This window comes from Pseudophryne corroboree, chromosome 4 (assembly GCF_028390025.1).
Source record: "Pseudophryne corroboree isolate aPseCor3 chromosome 4, aPseCor3.hap2, whole genome shotgun sequence".
Lineage (NCBI taxonomy): Eukaryota > Metazoa > Chordata > Amphibia > Anura > Myobatrachidae > Pseudophryne > Pseudophryne corroboree.
In genome coordinates this window covers 301,467,618-301,483,103 of record NC_086447.1, presented here as the reverse complement: position 1 = coordinate 301,483,103, position 15,486 = coordinate 301,467,618, and the positions used below count along the sequence as shown (strand labels likewise).

Here is a 15,486-nt window from a genome sequence, read left to right as displayed (position 1 = left end):
TTTCCATTAGACAGGTCATAATGTGATATAGTAGGATTTGAATACCTACCGGTAAATCCTTTTCTCTTTGTCCGTAGAGGATGCTGGGGACGCTTCAAGAACTATGGGGTATAGATGGGATCCGCAGGAGACATGGGCACTTTAAGACTTTGAATGGGTGTGAACTGGCTCCTCCTTCTATGCCCCTCCTCCAGACTCCAGTTTAAGTAACTGTGACCAGGGAGACTGACATGTCGAGGAAAGAATTTATTGTTATACCACGGTGAGCATCTCACCAGCTCACACCTCTAGTATGCTGCAGAACGTGGCATTCAATAGAACACCAGCCGACAGCATGAAGAATATACAGCAATACGCTGACAGAAAGCGTAACACAACCTGTGTGTAAACACAACCAATAACAGCATAACGCATGCAACGGCATGAATAACGCATACCCAATAACTGCAGACACAGTACGCACTGGGACGGGCGCCCAGCATCCTCTACCGACTAAGAGAAAAGGATTTACCGGTAGGTATTAAAATCCTATTTTCTCATACGTCCTAGAAGATGCTGGGGACGCTTCAAGAACCATGGGGTTTATACCAAAGCTCTAGAACGGGCGGGAGAGTGCGGATGACTCTGCAGCACCGATTGACTCAACAAGAGGTCCTAATCAGCCTTTGTATGAAACTTGTAAAACTTTGCAAAGGTTTTTGAACCCGACCAAGTAGCTGCTCGGCAAAGCCGTAATGCCGAGACCCCTCGGGCAGCCGCCCAGGATGCGCCCACCCTTCTGGTAGAATGGGTCTTCACCGATTTCGGTAACGGCAATCCAGCCGTAGAATGAGCCTGCTGAAACGTATTTACAGATCAAGCGCGCAATAGATGCTTGGAAGCAGGAGCCCCAATCTTGTTGGGAGCCCACAGGACAAACAGAGCCCCCGTTGTCCTAATCTGAGCCGTTCTGGCGACATAATTTTCCAAAGCTCTGACCATATCGAGAGACTTCTATTCCGTTAAGGCTTCAATACCCACTGGCACCACAATAGGTGGGTTCATGTGAAACGATGAAACCACTTTTGGCAGAAAATTGCTGACGAGTTCTCAACTCCGCTCTATCTGCATGGAAGATTAAATAGGGGCACTTGTGGGAGAAAGCCGCCGATTCAGACACCCGCCTTGCGGATGCCAAGGCCAACAGCCTGACCACTTTCCAAGTGACGAATTACAACTCTACCTTACGTAAAGGTTCAAACCAATGAGATTGTCGGAACTGCAACACCACATTAAGACCACACGGAGCTCCAGGGGGGCACAACGGGAGGTTGGATGTGTAACAAACTTTTTACGAAAGTTCAAACTTCTGTAAAGGAGGACAATTGTTTTTGGAATAAAACCGATAAGGCTGAAATCTGAACCTTAATCGAGCCCAACTTAATACTCACATCCACACCATCTTGTGAAAAAAATGGAGAAAACAACCCCACTGGAAATCTTCCGTAGAAGCCTTCTTGGATTTGCACCAAGACACATACTTTCTCCAAATACGGTGGTAATGTTTTTACGTTACTCCTTTTCTGGCCTGAAGAAGAGTATGGATGACTTCACTGGAAATATCCTTTCAGCTAGGATCCGGCGTTCACCTGAAGATCCGGATACCAGGTCCTCTTAGGCCAGTCTGGAACAATGAGGATCACCTGAACCTTTGTTCTTCTTATAATCTTTAGCATTTTTTTTGTGATATAAAACCATTTGTGATGATCTTTTAAATAAGATTTTACTCACCGGTAAATCTATTTCTCGTAGTCCGTAGTGGATGCTGGGAACTCCGTAAGGACCATGGGGAATAGACGGGCTCCGCAGGAGACTGGGCACTCTAAAAGAAAGATTAGGTACTATCTGGTGTGCACTGGCTCCTCCCTCTATGCCCCTCCTCCAGACCTCAGTTAGGATACTGTGCCCGGAAGAGCCGACACAATAAGGAAGGATTTTGAATCCCGGGTAAGACTCATACCAGCCACACCAATCACACCGTATAACTCGTGATACTATACCCAGTTAACAGTATGAAATATAACTGAGCCTCTCAACAGATGGCTCAACAATAACCCTTTAGTTAAGCAATAACTATATACAAGTATTGCAGACAATCCGCACTTGGGATGGGCGCCCAGCATCCACTACGGACTACGAGAAATAGATTTACCGGTGAGTAAAATCTTATTTTCTCTGACGTCCTAGTGGATGCTGGGAACTCCGTAAGGACCATGGGGATTATACCAAAGCTCCCAAACGGGCGGGAGAGTGCGGATGACTCTGCAGCACCGAATGAGAGAACTCAAGGTCCTCCTCAGCCAGGGTATCAAATTTGTAGAATTTAGCAAACGTGTTTGCCCCTGACCAAGTTGCAGCTCGGCAAAGTTGTAAAGCCGAGACCCCTCGGGCAGCCGCCCAAGATGAGCCCACTTTCCTTGCGGAATGGGCTTTTACCGATTTAGGATGCGGCAATCCAGCCGCAGAATGCGCCAGCTGAATTGTGCTACAAATCCAGCGAGCAATAGTCTGCTCAGAAGCAGGAGCACCTAGTTTGTTGGGTGCCTACAGGATAAAAAGCGAGTCAGTTTTCCTGACTCCAGCCGTCCTGGAAACATAAATTTTCAAGGCCCTGACTACGTCCAGTAACTTGGAATCTTCCAAGCCCCTAGTAGCCGCAGGCACTACAATAGGTTGGTTCAAGTGAAAAGCTGATACCACCTTAGGGAGAAACTGGGGACGAGTCCTCAATTCTGCCCTATCCATATGGAAAATCAGATAAGGGCTTTTACATGACAAAGCCGCCAATTCTGACACACGCCTGGCCGAAGCCAAGGCCAATAACATGACCACTTTTTTCCACGTGAGATATTTCAGATCCACAGTTTTAAGTGGCTCAAACCAATGTGATTTCAGAAAACTCAACACCACGTTGAGATCCCAAGGTGCCAAAGGAGGCACAAAAGGGGCTGAATATGTAGCACTCCCTTTACAAATGTCTGAACTTCAGGCAGTGAAGCCAGTTCTTTCTGGACGAAAATCGACAGAGCCGAAATCTGGACCTTAATGGAACCCAATTTTTAGGCCCATAGTCACTCCCGACTGTAGGAAGTGCAGAAAACGACCCAGCTGAAATTCCTCTGTAGGGGCCTTCCTGGCCTCACACCACGCAACATATTTTCGCCAAATACGGTGATAATGGTTTGCGGTTACTTCTTTCCTGGCTTTTATCAGCGTAGGAATGACTTCCTCCGGAATGCCCTTTTCCTTTAGGATCCGGAATTCAACCGCCATGCCGTCAAACGCAGCCGCGGGAAGTCTTGGAACAGACAGGGCCCCTGCTGTAACAGATCCTGTCTGAGCGGTAGAGGCCATGGGTCCTCTGATATCATTTCTTGAAGTTCTGGGTACCAAGCTCTTCTTGGCCAATCCGAAACCACGAGTATCGTTCTTACTCCTCGCCTTCTTATTATTCTCAGTACCTTTGGTATGAGAGGCAGAGGAGGGAACACAAACCGACTGGTACACCCACGGTGTCACTAGAGCGTCCACAGCTATCGCCTGAGGGTCCCTTGACCTGGCGCAATATCTCTAACTTTTTGTTGAGGCGGGACGCCATCATGTCCACCTGTGGCCTTTCCCAACGGTTTACCAACAGTTTGAAGACTTCTGGATGAAGTCCCCACTCTCCCGGGTGTAGGTCGTGTCTGCTGAGGAAGTCTGCTTCCCAGTTGTCCACTCCCGGAATGAACACTGCTGACAGTGCTAAGACGTGATTTTCCGCCCATCGGAGAATCCTTGTGGCTTCTGCCACGCCATCCTGCTTCTTGTGCCGCCCTGTCGGTTTACATGGGCGACTGCCGTGATGTTGTCTGATTGGATCAGTACCGGCTGGTTTTGAAGCAGAGGTCTTGCCTGACTTAGGGCATTGTAAATGGCCCTCCGTTCCAGAATATTTATGTGTAGGGACGACTCCTGACTTGACCAAAGTCCTTGGAAATTTTTTCCCTGTGTGACTGCCCAACAGCCTCGAAAGCTGGCATCCGTGATCACCAGGACCCAGTCCTGTATGCCAAATCTGCGGCCCTCTAGAAGATGAGCACTCTGCAGCCACCACAGCAGAGACACCCTGGTCCTTGGAGACAGGGTTATCAGCCGATGCATCTGAAGATGCGATCCCGTCCAAGAGGTCCCACTGAAAAGTTCTTGCATGGAACCTGCCGAATGGAACTGCTTCGTAGGAAGCTACCATTTTTTCCAGGACTCGCGTGCAGTGATGCACCGACACCTGTTTTGGTTTCAGGAGGTCTCTGACTAGAGATGACAGCTCCTTGGCTTTCTCCTGCGGGAGAAACACTTTTTTCTGTTCTGTGTCCAGAACCATCCCCAGGAACAGTAGATGCGTCGTAGGAACCAGCTGCGACTTTGGAATATTCAGAATCCAGCCGTGCTGTTGTAGCACTTCCCGAGATAGTGCTACTCTGACAAACAACTGCTCCCTGCACCTCGCCTTTATAAAGGAGATTGTCCAAGTACTGGATAATTCTTTCGGCCATTACCTTGGTAAATACCCTCAGTGCCGGGGACAGACCAACGGCAACGTCTGGAATTGGTAATGACAATTCTGTACCACAATTTTGAGGTACTCCTGGTGAGGAGGGTAAATAGGGACATACAGGTAAGCATCCTTGATACCCTGAAATTCTCCAGGCTTGCAATAAATCGCCCGGAGCGATTCCATTTTGAACTTGAACCTTCGTATACAAGTGTTCAAGGATTTCAATTTTAGAATGGGTCTCACCGAACCGTCTGGTTTCGGTACCAAACACATTTTGGAATAGTAACCCCGGCCTTGTTGAAGGAGGGGTACCTTTATTTCACCTGCTGGAAGTACAGCTTGTGAATTACCGCCAGTACTAACTCCCTATATCCGAGGGCAGCAGGCAAAGCTGATGTGAGGTAACGGCGAGGGGGAGTCGCCTCGAACTCCAGCTTGTATCCCTGTGATACTACTTGCATAACCCAGTGATTCACCGGTGGGCAAGCCCACTAGTCCCTGAAGTTCCCGAGACGCGCCCCCACCGCACCTGTCTGTGGAGCCCCAGCGTCATGTTGTGGACTCAGAGGAAGCGGGGGAGAATTTTTGATCCTGGGAACTGGCTGTCTGTGCAGCTTTTTCCTTCTTCCCTTGTGCAGAAAGGAAGCGCCTTTGGCCCCATTGCTTTTCTGAAGCCGAAAGGACTGTACCCGATAATACAGTGCTTTCTTAGGGTGTGAGGAAACCTGAGGTAGAAATTTTTCTTCCCAGCTGTTGCTGTGGATACAAGGTCCCAGAGACCATCCCCAAACAATTCCTCACCCTTATAAGGCATGATCTCCATGTGCCTTTTAAAGTCAACATCACCTGTCCACTGCCGGGTCTCTAATACCCTCCTGGCAGAATGGACCTTGCATTAATTCTGGACGCCAGCCGGCAAATATCCCTCTGTGCATCCCTCATATATAAGACTACGTCTTTAATATGCTCTATGTTAGCACCATATTCTCCCTGTCTAGGGTATTAATATTATCTGACAGGGTATCAGACCCTGCTGCAGCAGCACTATTCATGCTGAGGCAATTGCAGGTCTCAGTATAATACCCGAGTGTGTATATACAGACTTCAGGATAGCCTCCTGCTTTTTATCAGCAGGCTCCTTCAAAGTGGCCGTATCCTAAGACGGCAGTGCCACCTTTTATGACAAACGTGTGAGCGCCTTATCCACCCTAGGGGATATCTCCCAACGTGACCTATCCTCTGGCGGGAAAGGGTACGCCAGCAGCAATTTTTTTGAAATTACCAGTTTCTTATCGGGGGAACCCACGCTTCTTCACACACTTCATTCACTCATCTGATGGGGGAACAAAACACCGGCTGCTTTTTCTCCCCAAACATAAAACCCCTTTTATGTGGTACTTGGGTTAATGTCAGAAATGTGTAACACAATTTTTATTGCCGAGATCATGCAACGGATGTTCCTAGTGGATTGTGTATATGTCTCAACCTAGTCGACACTGGAGTCAGACTCCGTGTCGACATCTGTGTCTGCCATCTGAGGTAACGGGCGTTTTTTTTTTTTTTTTTTTTGAGCCCCTGATGGCCTTTGAGACGCCTGGGCAGGCGCGGGCTGAGAAGCCGGCTGTCCCACAGCTGTTACGTCATCCAGCCTTTTATGTAAGGAGTTGACACTGTCGGTTAATACCTTCCACCTATCCATCCACTCTGGTGTCTGCCCCACAGGGGGCGACATCCCATTTATCGGCATCTGCTCCGCCTCCACATAAGCCTCCTCATCCAACATGTCGACACAGCCGTACCGACACACCGCACACACACAGGGAATGCTCTGACTGAGGACAGGACCCCACACAGCCCTTTGGGGAGACAGAGAGAGAGAGTATGCCAGCACACACCAGAGCGCTATATAATGTAGGGATAAACACTATCACTGAGTGAATTTTTCCCAATAGCTGCTTGTATAAAACAATATTGCGCCTAAATTTAGTGCCCCCCCTCTCTTTTTAACCCGTTGAGCCTGAAAACTACAGGGGAGAGCCTGGGGAGCTGTCTTCCAGCTACACTGTGAAGAGAAAATGGCGCCAGTGTGCCGAGGGAGATAGCTCCGCCCCTTTTTCGCGGACTTTTCTCCCGCTTTTTTATGGATTCTGGCAGGGGTAATTATCACATATATAGCCTCTGGGGCTATATATTGTGATTATTTTGCCAGCCAAGGTGTTTTTATTGCTGCTCAGGGCGCCCCCCCCCAGCGCCCTGCACCCTCAGTGACCGGAGTGTGAAGTGTGTCTGAGGAGCAATGGCGCACAGCTGCAGTGCTGTGCGCTACCTTGGTGAAGACTGAAGTCTTCTGCCGCCGATTTTCCGGACCATCTTCATGCTTCTGGCTCTGTAAGGGGGACGTCGGCGCGGCTCCGGGAACGAACACCAAGGATGGGTCCTGCGGTCGAGCCCTCTGGAGCTAATGGTGTCCAGTAGCCTAAGAAGCCCAAGCTAGCTGCAAGCAGGTAGGTTCGCTTCTTCTCCCCTTAGTCCCTCGTTGCAGTGAGCCTGTTGCCAGCAGGTCTCACTGTAAAATAAAAAACCTAACATATACTTTCTTTCTAGGAGCTCAGGAGAGCCCCTAGTGTGCATCCAGCTCGGCCGGGCACAGAAATCTATCTGAGGTCTGGAGGAGGGGCATAGAGGGAGGAGCCAGTGCACACCAGATAGTACCTAATCTTTCTTTTAGAGTGCCCAGTCTCCTGCGGAGCCCGACTATTCCCCATGGTCCTTACGGAGTTCCCAGCATCCACTAGGACGTCAGAGAAAACAACTTTGTATTTTTTATTTTTACTTTTATTAAAAATTGTTTGTACCCTCACACATTTCCTCGTTTTTTTGTGCTTATATCGAGCATGACGTAAACTGAAGGAATGAAAGAGGACGACATCTGGACATATTGAAAGAAACATTTATATGAAAGTACACAGTATCCTGAAGTAAGCAAATATGTGAGCATCCTCCACATCCAGGGATATAAATATGGGTGTATGACTGCATACGGTTCTTAAATACCACTTTTAGAAGGGCGAAAGAAACCTTGATAGGAGTTATTCCAGTTTTTTTTAGAAGTAAGCATACATGTGAGCAGCACTTCATGTGAACCACTGAGGTGAACCTTACGAATAGAACTGCACATCCCCAAAATTGGATAGTCGAAGGAAGCCTGGGTTGATATTTACCCTTTGAGCCTCTGCAAGGAGTGTTACTGAACATTTGTGTTTGTATTGTGTTTCTTTTTCATACACTACCTCCTGGATAACGGACTTACACGTGAACTTTCCTGTATGGAAAAAGGAACGGACTCTAACCCACACGGGTAAATCATTGTAATACTATTGATTATTTTGCGCCATCTGAAGCCCTATCCTAATTTCTCTCTCTCATTCACTTCCTAGTGTGTAAGGTGACACACTTGGGTAGGACCTTGGGTTGGCTGCATTTGTGCGCAGGGATATATCTTAAATTTTGTTTTGTGCTATGTCACAGCGTCCTCTAGAGGGAGTTTTAACACGTCCCGTATAGGTAAAATGAGGAGTTCAATATCCTGTGCAAAAGGTGAATCCCTAGTAATAGGTTCCAATTTCTCCCCCCAGTATTCCCTCATCTGAATCTGAGAACAAAGCAGGCAACCCACGTTTTTGTGGTCCTGAGTTAGAGAGTGGGTCTGTGGAACATCTGCCCTTGCAGCTAGGTCTGCAACAGCCTGCTAAAATTGTTGAGTTTTTTAAGCATTAGCAGTGTGCCGAGATGACATATCTGACATGGTTTTTATGGCACCTAGCCAGGAAGGCTCTTTGAGTCATGTCAGCGGGGATACGAACCATTAACGCTATAGAAAGTTGGTTCGGTCCCTCCCCTAAGTCCCACGATGCAGGCAGACTGGTTGCCAACCAGTGCTGCCTGAAAAAAACAAACTAAATAAAATTTGAAGAAAACTCTCTGGAGCTCCAGAGGAACACACCCAGCTCCTTGGGCAATTTTTTCTAAACTGAGTCTGGTGGAGGGGCATAGAGAGGAGGAGCCAGCACACACTAATGATTTTTTAAAGTGCCAGGTTCCAATGGACCCGTTCTATACCCCATGTTACTAATGACATCCCAGTATCCACTAGGACGTTCGAGAAAAGAATGTATTAAATGAGAACACTAATAGTAGTTATCAGGGTTCACCCCAAAAATCCCCAAAAGCCAGGCAGCACCATGAGGCAGAGGGCACAGAGCACAGCCCAAACCCCATTAAGGGAGGCACGCAGTCGTCCAACATGCACCATCCCCCCACTCCATCACACCCACAGGAGTAGTTGAGGCTGTGAGCCTGCAATGCATGTAGCCCGCTACTCATGGTGGCATAGCTGGCCAGTGCACTCTACAAGCTGGGCCGGCTCCTGTCGGTGTAAGAAAAAGGGTCAGGTAGAGCACCATAAATAGGCCCCGGGGAGAAAATTGTTTGTGTAGAGCAGTGGTTCCCAAACTGTGTGCCGTGGCTCCCTGGGGTGCCTCGGGACACTTGCAGGGGTGCCTCGGGTTGGTGGTCCAGAACCAATTCAAATTCTGCATGGCCAATGTAAAAAGCAAAGCCAGTGTTAATGGCTGCCAATTATAAAATATATTGACAATCAGAAGCAAATCTGGTCCCTCACCACATAAGTTACCCTAAGGATGACATATAAAGACAATTTACTTAATGTAATATTTCTTTCTAAATTTTTCAATAAGAAACTATTGGCTTAGGGGTGCCGTGAAAAAAATTCTGATACTCTAGGGTGCCGTGATTCAAAAAAGTTTGGGAACCACTGGTGTAGAGGCTTGCTTGAATATTTAAGAGTGATTTTTATCGTTTCAGTCCTGCAATGTTGTTTAAGAAAAGAAGAAATTAATGTGCACCAATAAGAATAACAGTGTTCTCATCAAAATCTTCTTGAGAACTGAAAAAATCAGATATTAAAGTTTCTCCTTTTTTGATATGAAAACTAGTGTATACCTTCCCTGGAAAACGTGCATAGTGAATTTATGCCACTTTAACTATCTAGATGCTTATTACAATTCCAAATAAACTTGACACCACTCAGCCTTGTATTTTGATTCCCTCCATTCCTCTTGTTACTATTTCATTGTATTGGATAGAATTCTTATGTGCTCCAGTATTGTGCACAAAAGCCCTATAATTACATTACTGCCCCTGCAAAACAAGTAAATTCAAGTTGATTATGTGCATGCTAAGCTTCTGTACACATTTCATGAAATGAGGTCAGAATGTGAAGAGCTGATGCACTGACGGGGTACCCCCTTGCACTAAACTGCAGAGACAAATGGACATTTCCCTGAAAGAGAAAAGGATTTTCCCCTATGCAATGTGTCCTCTTTATAATTTGAAAGTAAAATGCTAAATATAAGTGATACGTACCCTAAATTTATCCCCATGAGTGGAGTTGGCAATAAGGTGTGTCACTTTAGAGCTGAAATCTTTACGTATTGTTCCTCCCATATGATGAACTAAAGTCACAAGTCTTACCTAAAACAAAAAGTTCACAATCATTACAGAAACAGCCGTATATAAAACTATGTTGTTAAGGCACTGTAAAACCATACAGGTGACATACAGGTCATTGGAAAGTAGTCGAAGAGTAGAACTTGCGGAGTTGGCAGGGGCAGTGTGTGTAATGTCAGTGTGAGTAGTACAGGCCACTGGACATTAGATAGATAGATATGTCGTCACTGGGAGTAGAGCAAGGAAGTATATGTCAACGGATGCAGAGCCAGGATAGGAGAAAATAAGAATTTACTTACAGATAATTCTATTTCTCATAGTCCGTAATGGATGCTGGGACTCCGTAAGGACCATGGGGAATAGCGGCTCCGCAGGAGACTGGGCACAAAAGTAAAAGCTTGAACTAGCTGGTGTGCACTGGCTGCTCCCCCTATGATCCTCCTCCAAGCCTCAGTTAGGATACTGTGCCCGGACGAGCGTACATAAGGAAGGATATTGAATCCCGGGTAAGACTCATACCAGCCACACCGTACAACCTGTGATCTGAACCCAGTTAACAGCATGACAAACGAAGGAGCCTCTGAAAAGATGGCTCACAACAATAATAACCCGAATTTTGTAACAATAACTATATACAAGTATTGCAGACAATCCGCACTTGGGATGGGCGCCCAGCATCCACTACGGACTATGAGAAATAGAATTATCGGTAAGTAAATTCTTATTTTCTCTAACGTCCTAAGTGGATGCTGGGACTCCGTAAGGACCATGGGGATTATACCAAAGCTCCCAAACGGGCGGGAGAGTGCGGATGACTCTGCAGCACCGAATGAGAGAACTCCATGTCCTCCTCAGCCAGGGTATCAAATTTGTAGAATTTAGCAAACGTGTTTGCCCCTGACCAAGTAGCTGCTCGGCAAAGTTGTAAAGCTGAGACCCCTCGGGCAGCCGCCCAAGATGAGCCCACCTTCCTTGTGGAATGGGCTTTTACAGATTTTGGCTGTGGCAGTCCTGCCACAGAATGTGCAAGCTGAATTGTACTACAAATCCAACGAGCAATCGTCTGCTTAGAAGCAGGAGCACCCATGCATACAGGATAAACAGCGAGTCAGATTTCCTGACTCCAGCCGTCCTGGAAATATATATTTTCAGGGCCCTGACTACGTCCAGTAACTTGGAGTCCTCCAAGTCCCTAGTAGCCGCAGGCACCACAATAGGCTGGTTCACGTGAAACGCTGAAACCACCTTTGGGAGAAATTGAGGACGAGTCCTCAATTCTGCCCTATCCGTGTGAAAAATCAGGTAAGGGCTTTTATAAGATAAAGCCGCCAATTCTGAGACACGCCTGGCTGAAGCCAGGGCTAACAGCATTACCACCTTGTATGTGAGATATTTTAATTCCACAGTGGTGAGTGGTTCAAACCAATGTGATTTTAGGAACCCCAAAACCACATTGAGATCCCAAGGTGCCACCGGGGGCACAAAAGGAGGCTGTATATGCAGTACCCCTTTGACAAACGTCTGGACTTCAGGCACTGAAGCCAGTTCTTTTTGGAAGAAAATCGACAGGGCCGAAATTTGGACCCTAATTTTAGGCCCATAGACAGTCCTGTTTGCAGGAAATGTAGGAAGCGACCCAGTTGAAATTCCTCTGTAGGGGCCTCTTTGGCCTCACACCACGCAACATATTTTCGCCAAATGCGGTGATAATGTTTCGCGGTTACATCCTTCCTGGCCTTTATCAGGGTAGGGATGACTTCTTCTGGAATGCCTTTTTCCTTCAGGATCCGGCGTTCAACCGCCATGCCGTCAAACGCAGCCGCGGTAAGTCTTGGAACAGACAAGGTCCCTGCTGGAGCAGGTCCTTTCTTAGAGGTAGAGGCCACGGGTCCTCCGTGAGCATCTCTTGAAGTTCCGGGTACCAAGTCCTTCTTGGCCAATCCGGAACCACGAGTATAGTTCTTACTCCTCTCCTTTTTATGAGTCTCAGTACTTTTGGTATGAGAGGCAGAGTAGGGAACACATACACTGACTGGTACACCCATGGCGTTACCAGAGCGTCCACCGCTATTGCCTGAGGGTCCCTTGACCTGGCGCAATATCTGTCTAGTTTTTTGTTGAGACGGGACGCCATCATGTCCACCTTTGGTTTTTCCCAACGGTTTACCATCTCTTGGAAGACTTCTGGATGAAGTCCCCACTCCCCCGGGTGAAGGTCGTGTCTGCTGAGGAAGTCCGCTTCCCAGTTGTCCACTCCCGGAATGAACACTGCTGACAGTGCTATCACATGATTCTCCGCCCAGCGAAGAATCCTTGCAGCTTCTGCCATCGCCCTCCTGCTTCTCGTGCCGCCCTGTCTGTTTACGTGGGCGACTGACGTGATGTTGTCCGATTGGATCAATACCGCCTGACCCTGAAGCAGGGGTTTTGCTTGACTTAGGGCATTGTAAATGGCCCTTAGTTCCAGAATGTTTATATGAAGAGATGTTTCCATGCTTGACCACAAGCCCTGGAAATTTTGTCCCTGTGTGACTGCTCCCCAGCCTCTCAGGCTGGCATCTGTGGTCACCAGGATCCAATCCTGAATGCCGAATCTGCGGCCCTCTAGTAGATGAGCACTCTGCAGCCACCACAGAAGAGACACCCTTGTCCTTGGCGACAGGGTTATCCGCTGATGCATCTGAAGATGCGATCCGGACCATTTGTCCAGAAGATCCCACTGAAACGTTCTTGCATGGAATCTTCCGAATGGAATCGCTTCGTAAGAAGCCACCATTTTTCCCAGGACCCTCGTGCACTGATGCACTGACACCTGGCCTGGTTTTAGGAGATTCCTAACTAGCTCGGATAACTCCCTGGCCTTCTCCTCTGGGAGAAACACCTTTTTCAGGACTGTGTCCAGAATCATTCCTAGGAACAGGAGACGTGTCGTTGGAATCAGCTGCGATTTTGGAATATTTAGAATCCACCCGTGCTGACGTAACACTAACTGAGATAGTGCTACTCCGACATCTAACTGTTCCCTGGACCTTGCCCTTATCAGGAGATCGTCCAAGTAAGGGATAAGTAAAACGCCTTTTCTTCGAAGAAGAATCATCATTTCGGCCATTACCTTGGTAAAGACCCGAGGTGCCGTGGACAATCCAAACGGCAGCGTCTGAAACTGATAATGACAGTTTTGTACTACAAACCTGAGGTACCCTTGGTGAGAAGGGTAGATTGGGACGTGGAGATAAGCATCTTTGATGTCCGGAGACACCATATAGTCCCCTTCTTCCAGGTTTGCTATCACTGCTCTGAGTGACTCCATCTTGAATTTGAACCTCTTTATGTAAGTGTTCAAGGATTTTAGATTTAAAATTGGTCTCACCGAGCCGTCCGGCTTCGGTACCACAAACAGCGTGGAATAATACCCCTTTCCCTGTTGTAGGAGAGGTACCTTGATTATCACCTGCTGGGAATACAGCTTGTGAATGGCTTCCAAAACTGCCTCCCTGTCGGAGGGAGACTTTGGTAGAGCAGACTTCAGGAACCGGCGAGGGGGAGACGTCTCGAATTCCAGTTTGTACCCCTGTGATACTACCTGCAGAATCCAGGGGTCCACTTGCGAGTGAGCCCACTGCGCGTTGAAATTTTTGAGACGGGCCCCCACCGTGTCCGAGTCCGCTTGTAAAGCCCCAGCGTCATGCTGAAGACTTGGCAGAAGCAGAGGAGGGCTTCTGCTCCTGGGAAGAGGCTGCCTGGTGCAGTCTTTTTCCTCTTCCTCTGCCCCGGGGCAGAAATGAGTGGCCTTTTGCCCGCCTGTACTTATGGGAACGAAAGGACTGAGTTTGAAAAGACGGTGTCTTTTTCTGCTGAGAGGTGACCTGGGGTAAAAAGGTGGACTTTCCGGCCGTTGCCGTGGCCACCAGGTCCGATAGACCGGCCCCAAATAACTCCTCCCCTTTAAACGGCAATACTTCCATATGTCGTTTGGAATCCGCATCCCCTGACCAGTCGCGTCCATAACGCTCTTCTGGCAGAAATGGACATAGCACTCACTCTTGATGCCAGGGTGCAAATATCCCTCTGTGCATCACGCATATATAGTAATGCATCCTTCAAATGCTCTATAGTTAGTAATATACTGTCCCTATCCAGGGTATCAATATTTTCAGTCAGGGAATCCGACCACGCAACTCCAGCACTGCACATCCAGGCTGATGCGATTGCTGGTCGCAGTATAACACCAGTATGTGTGTATATACCCTTCAGGATATTTTCCAGCCTTCTATCCGCTGGTTCTTTGAGGGCGGCCGTATCAGGAGACGGTAACACTACTTGTTTAGATAAACGTGTGAGCGCTTTATCTACTCTAGGGGGTGTTTCCCAACGCGCCCTAACCTCTGGCGGGAAAGGGTATAGTGCCAATAATTTATTAGAAATTAGCACTTTTTTATCGGGGGAAACGCACGCTTTATCACACACCTCATTTAATTCATCTGACTCAGGAAAAGCTACTGGTAGTTTTTTCACTCCCCACATAATACCCTTCTTTGTGGTACTTGTAGTGTCAGAAATGTTCAATGCCTCCTTCATTGCCGTGATCATGTAACGTGTGGCCCTACTGGACATTACGTTTGTCTCCTCACCGTCGACACTGGACTCAGTATCCGTGTCTGGGTCTGTGTCGACCCACTGAGGTAACGGGCGTTTTATCGCCCCTGACGGTGTCTGAGACGCCTGGACAGGCACTAATTGATTTGTCGGCTGTCTCATGTCGTCAACAGTTTTTTGTAAAGTGCTGACATTGTCACGTAGTTCTTTAAATACAACCATCCAGTCAGGTGTCGACTCCCTAGGGGGTGACATCACTAATACAGGCAATTGCTCTGCTTCCACATCATTTTCCTCCTCATACATGTCGACACAATCGTACCGACACCCAGCACACACACAGGGAATGCTCTGATAGAGGACAGGACCCCACTAGCCCTTTGGGGAGACAGAGGGAGAGTTTGCCAGCACACACCAGAGCGCTATATATATCTATAGGGATAACCTTATATAAGTGTTACTCCCTTTTATAGCTGCTGTTTATAATTTAGCTGCCAATAGTGCCCCCCCTCTCTCGTTTTTACCCTGATTCTGTAGGGACTGCAGGGGAGAGTCAGGGAGCCGTCCTTCCAGCGGAACTGTGAGGGAAAATGGCGCTTGTGTGCTGAGGAGAAGGCTCCGCCCCTTCACGACGGCCTTATCTCTCGCTTTTTTCTGGCAGGGGTTAAATACATCCATATAGCCCAGGAGCTATATGTGATGTATTTCTTTTGCCATCCTAAGGTATTTCTGTTTTTATTGCGTCTCAGGGCGCTACCCCCCAGCGCCCTGCACCCTCAGTGACC

The 15,486-nt window shown here is 47.8% G+C and overlaps 1 protein-coding gene across 5 annotated transcripts in view; it reads right to left on the bottom strand.

Annotated features, from left to right (window-relative positions):
- Positions 1-15,486, bottom strand: part of ECT2 (epithelial cell transforming 2) — a 719,104-nt gene that overhangs the window by 518,950 nt on the left and 184,668 nt on the right. For all 5 annotated transcript variants that reach the window (XM_063916272.1, XM_063916273.1, XM_063916269.1 and 2 more), the window contains one exon: positions 10,022-10,129. In XM_063916272.1, coding sequence (XP_063772342.1) covers positions 10,022-10,129 — 108 coding nt within the window. The remainder of the gene's footprint in view (positions 1-10,021; positions 10,130-15,486) is intronic.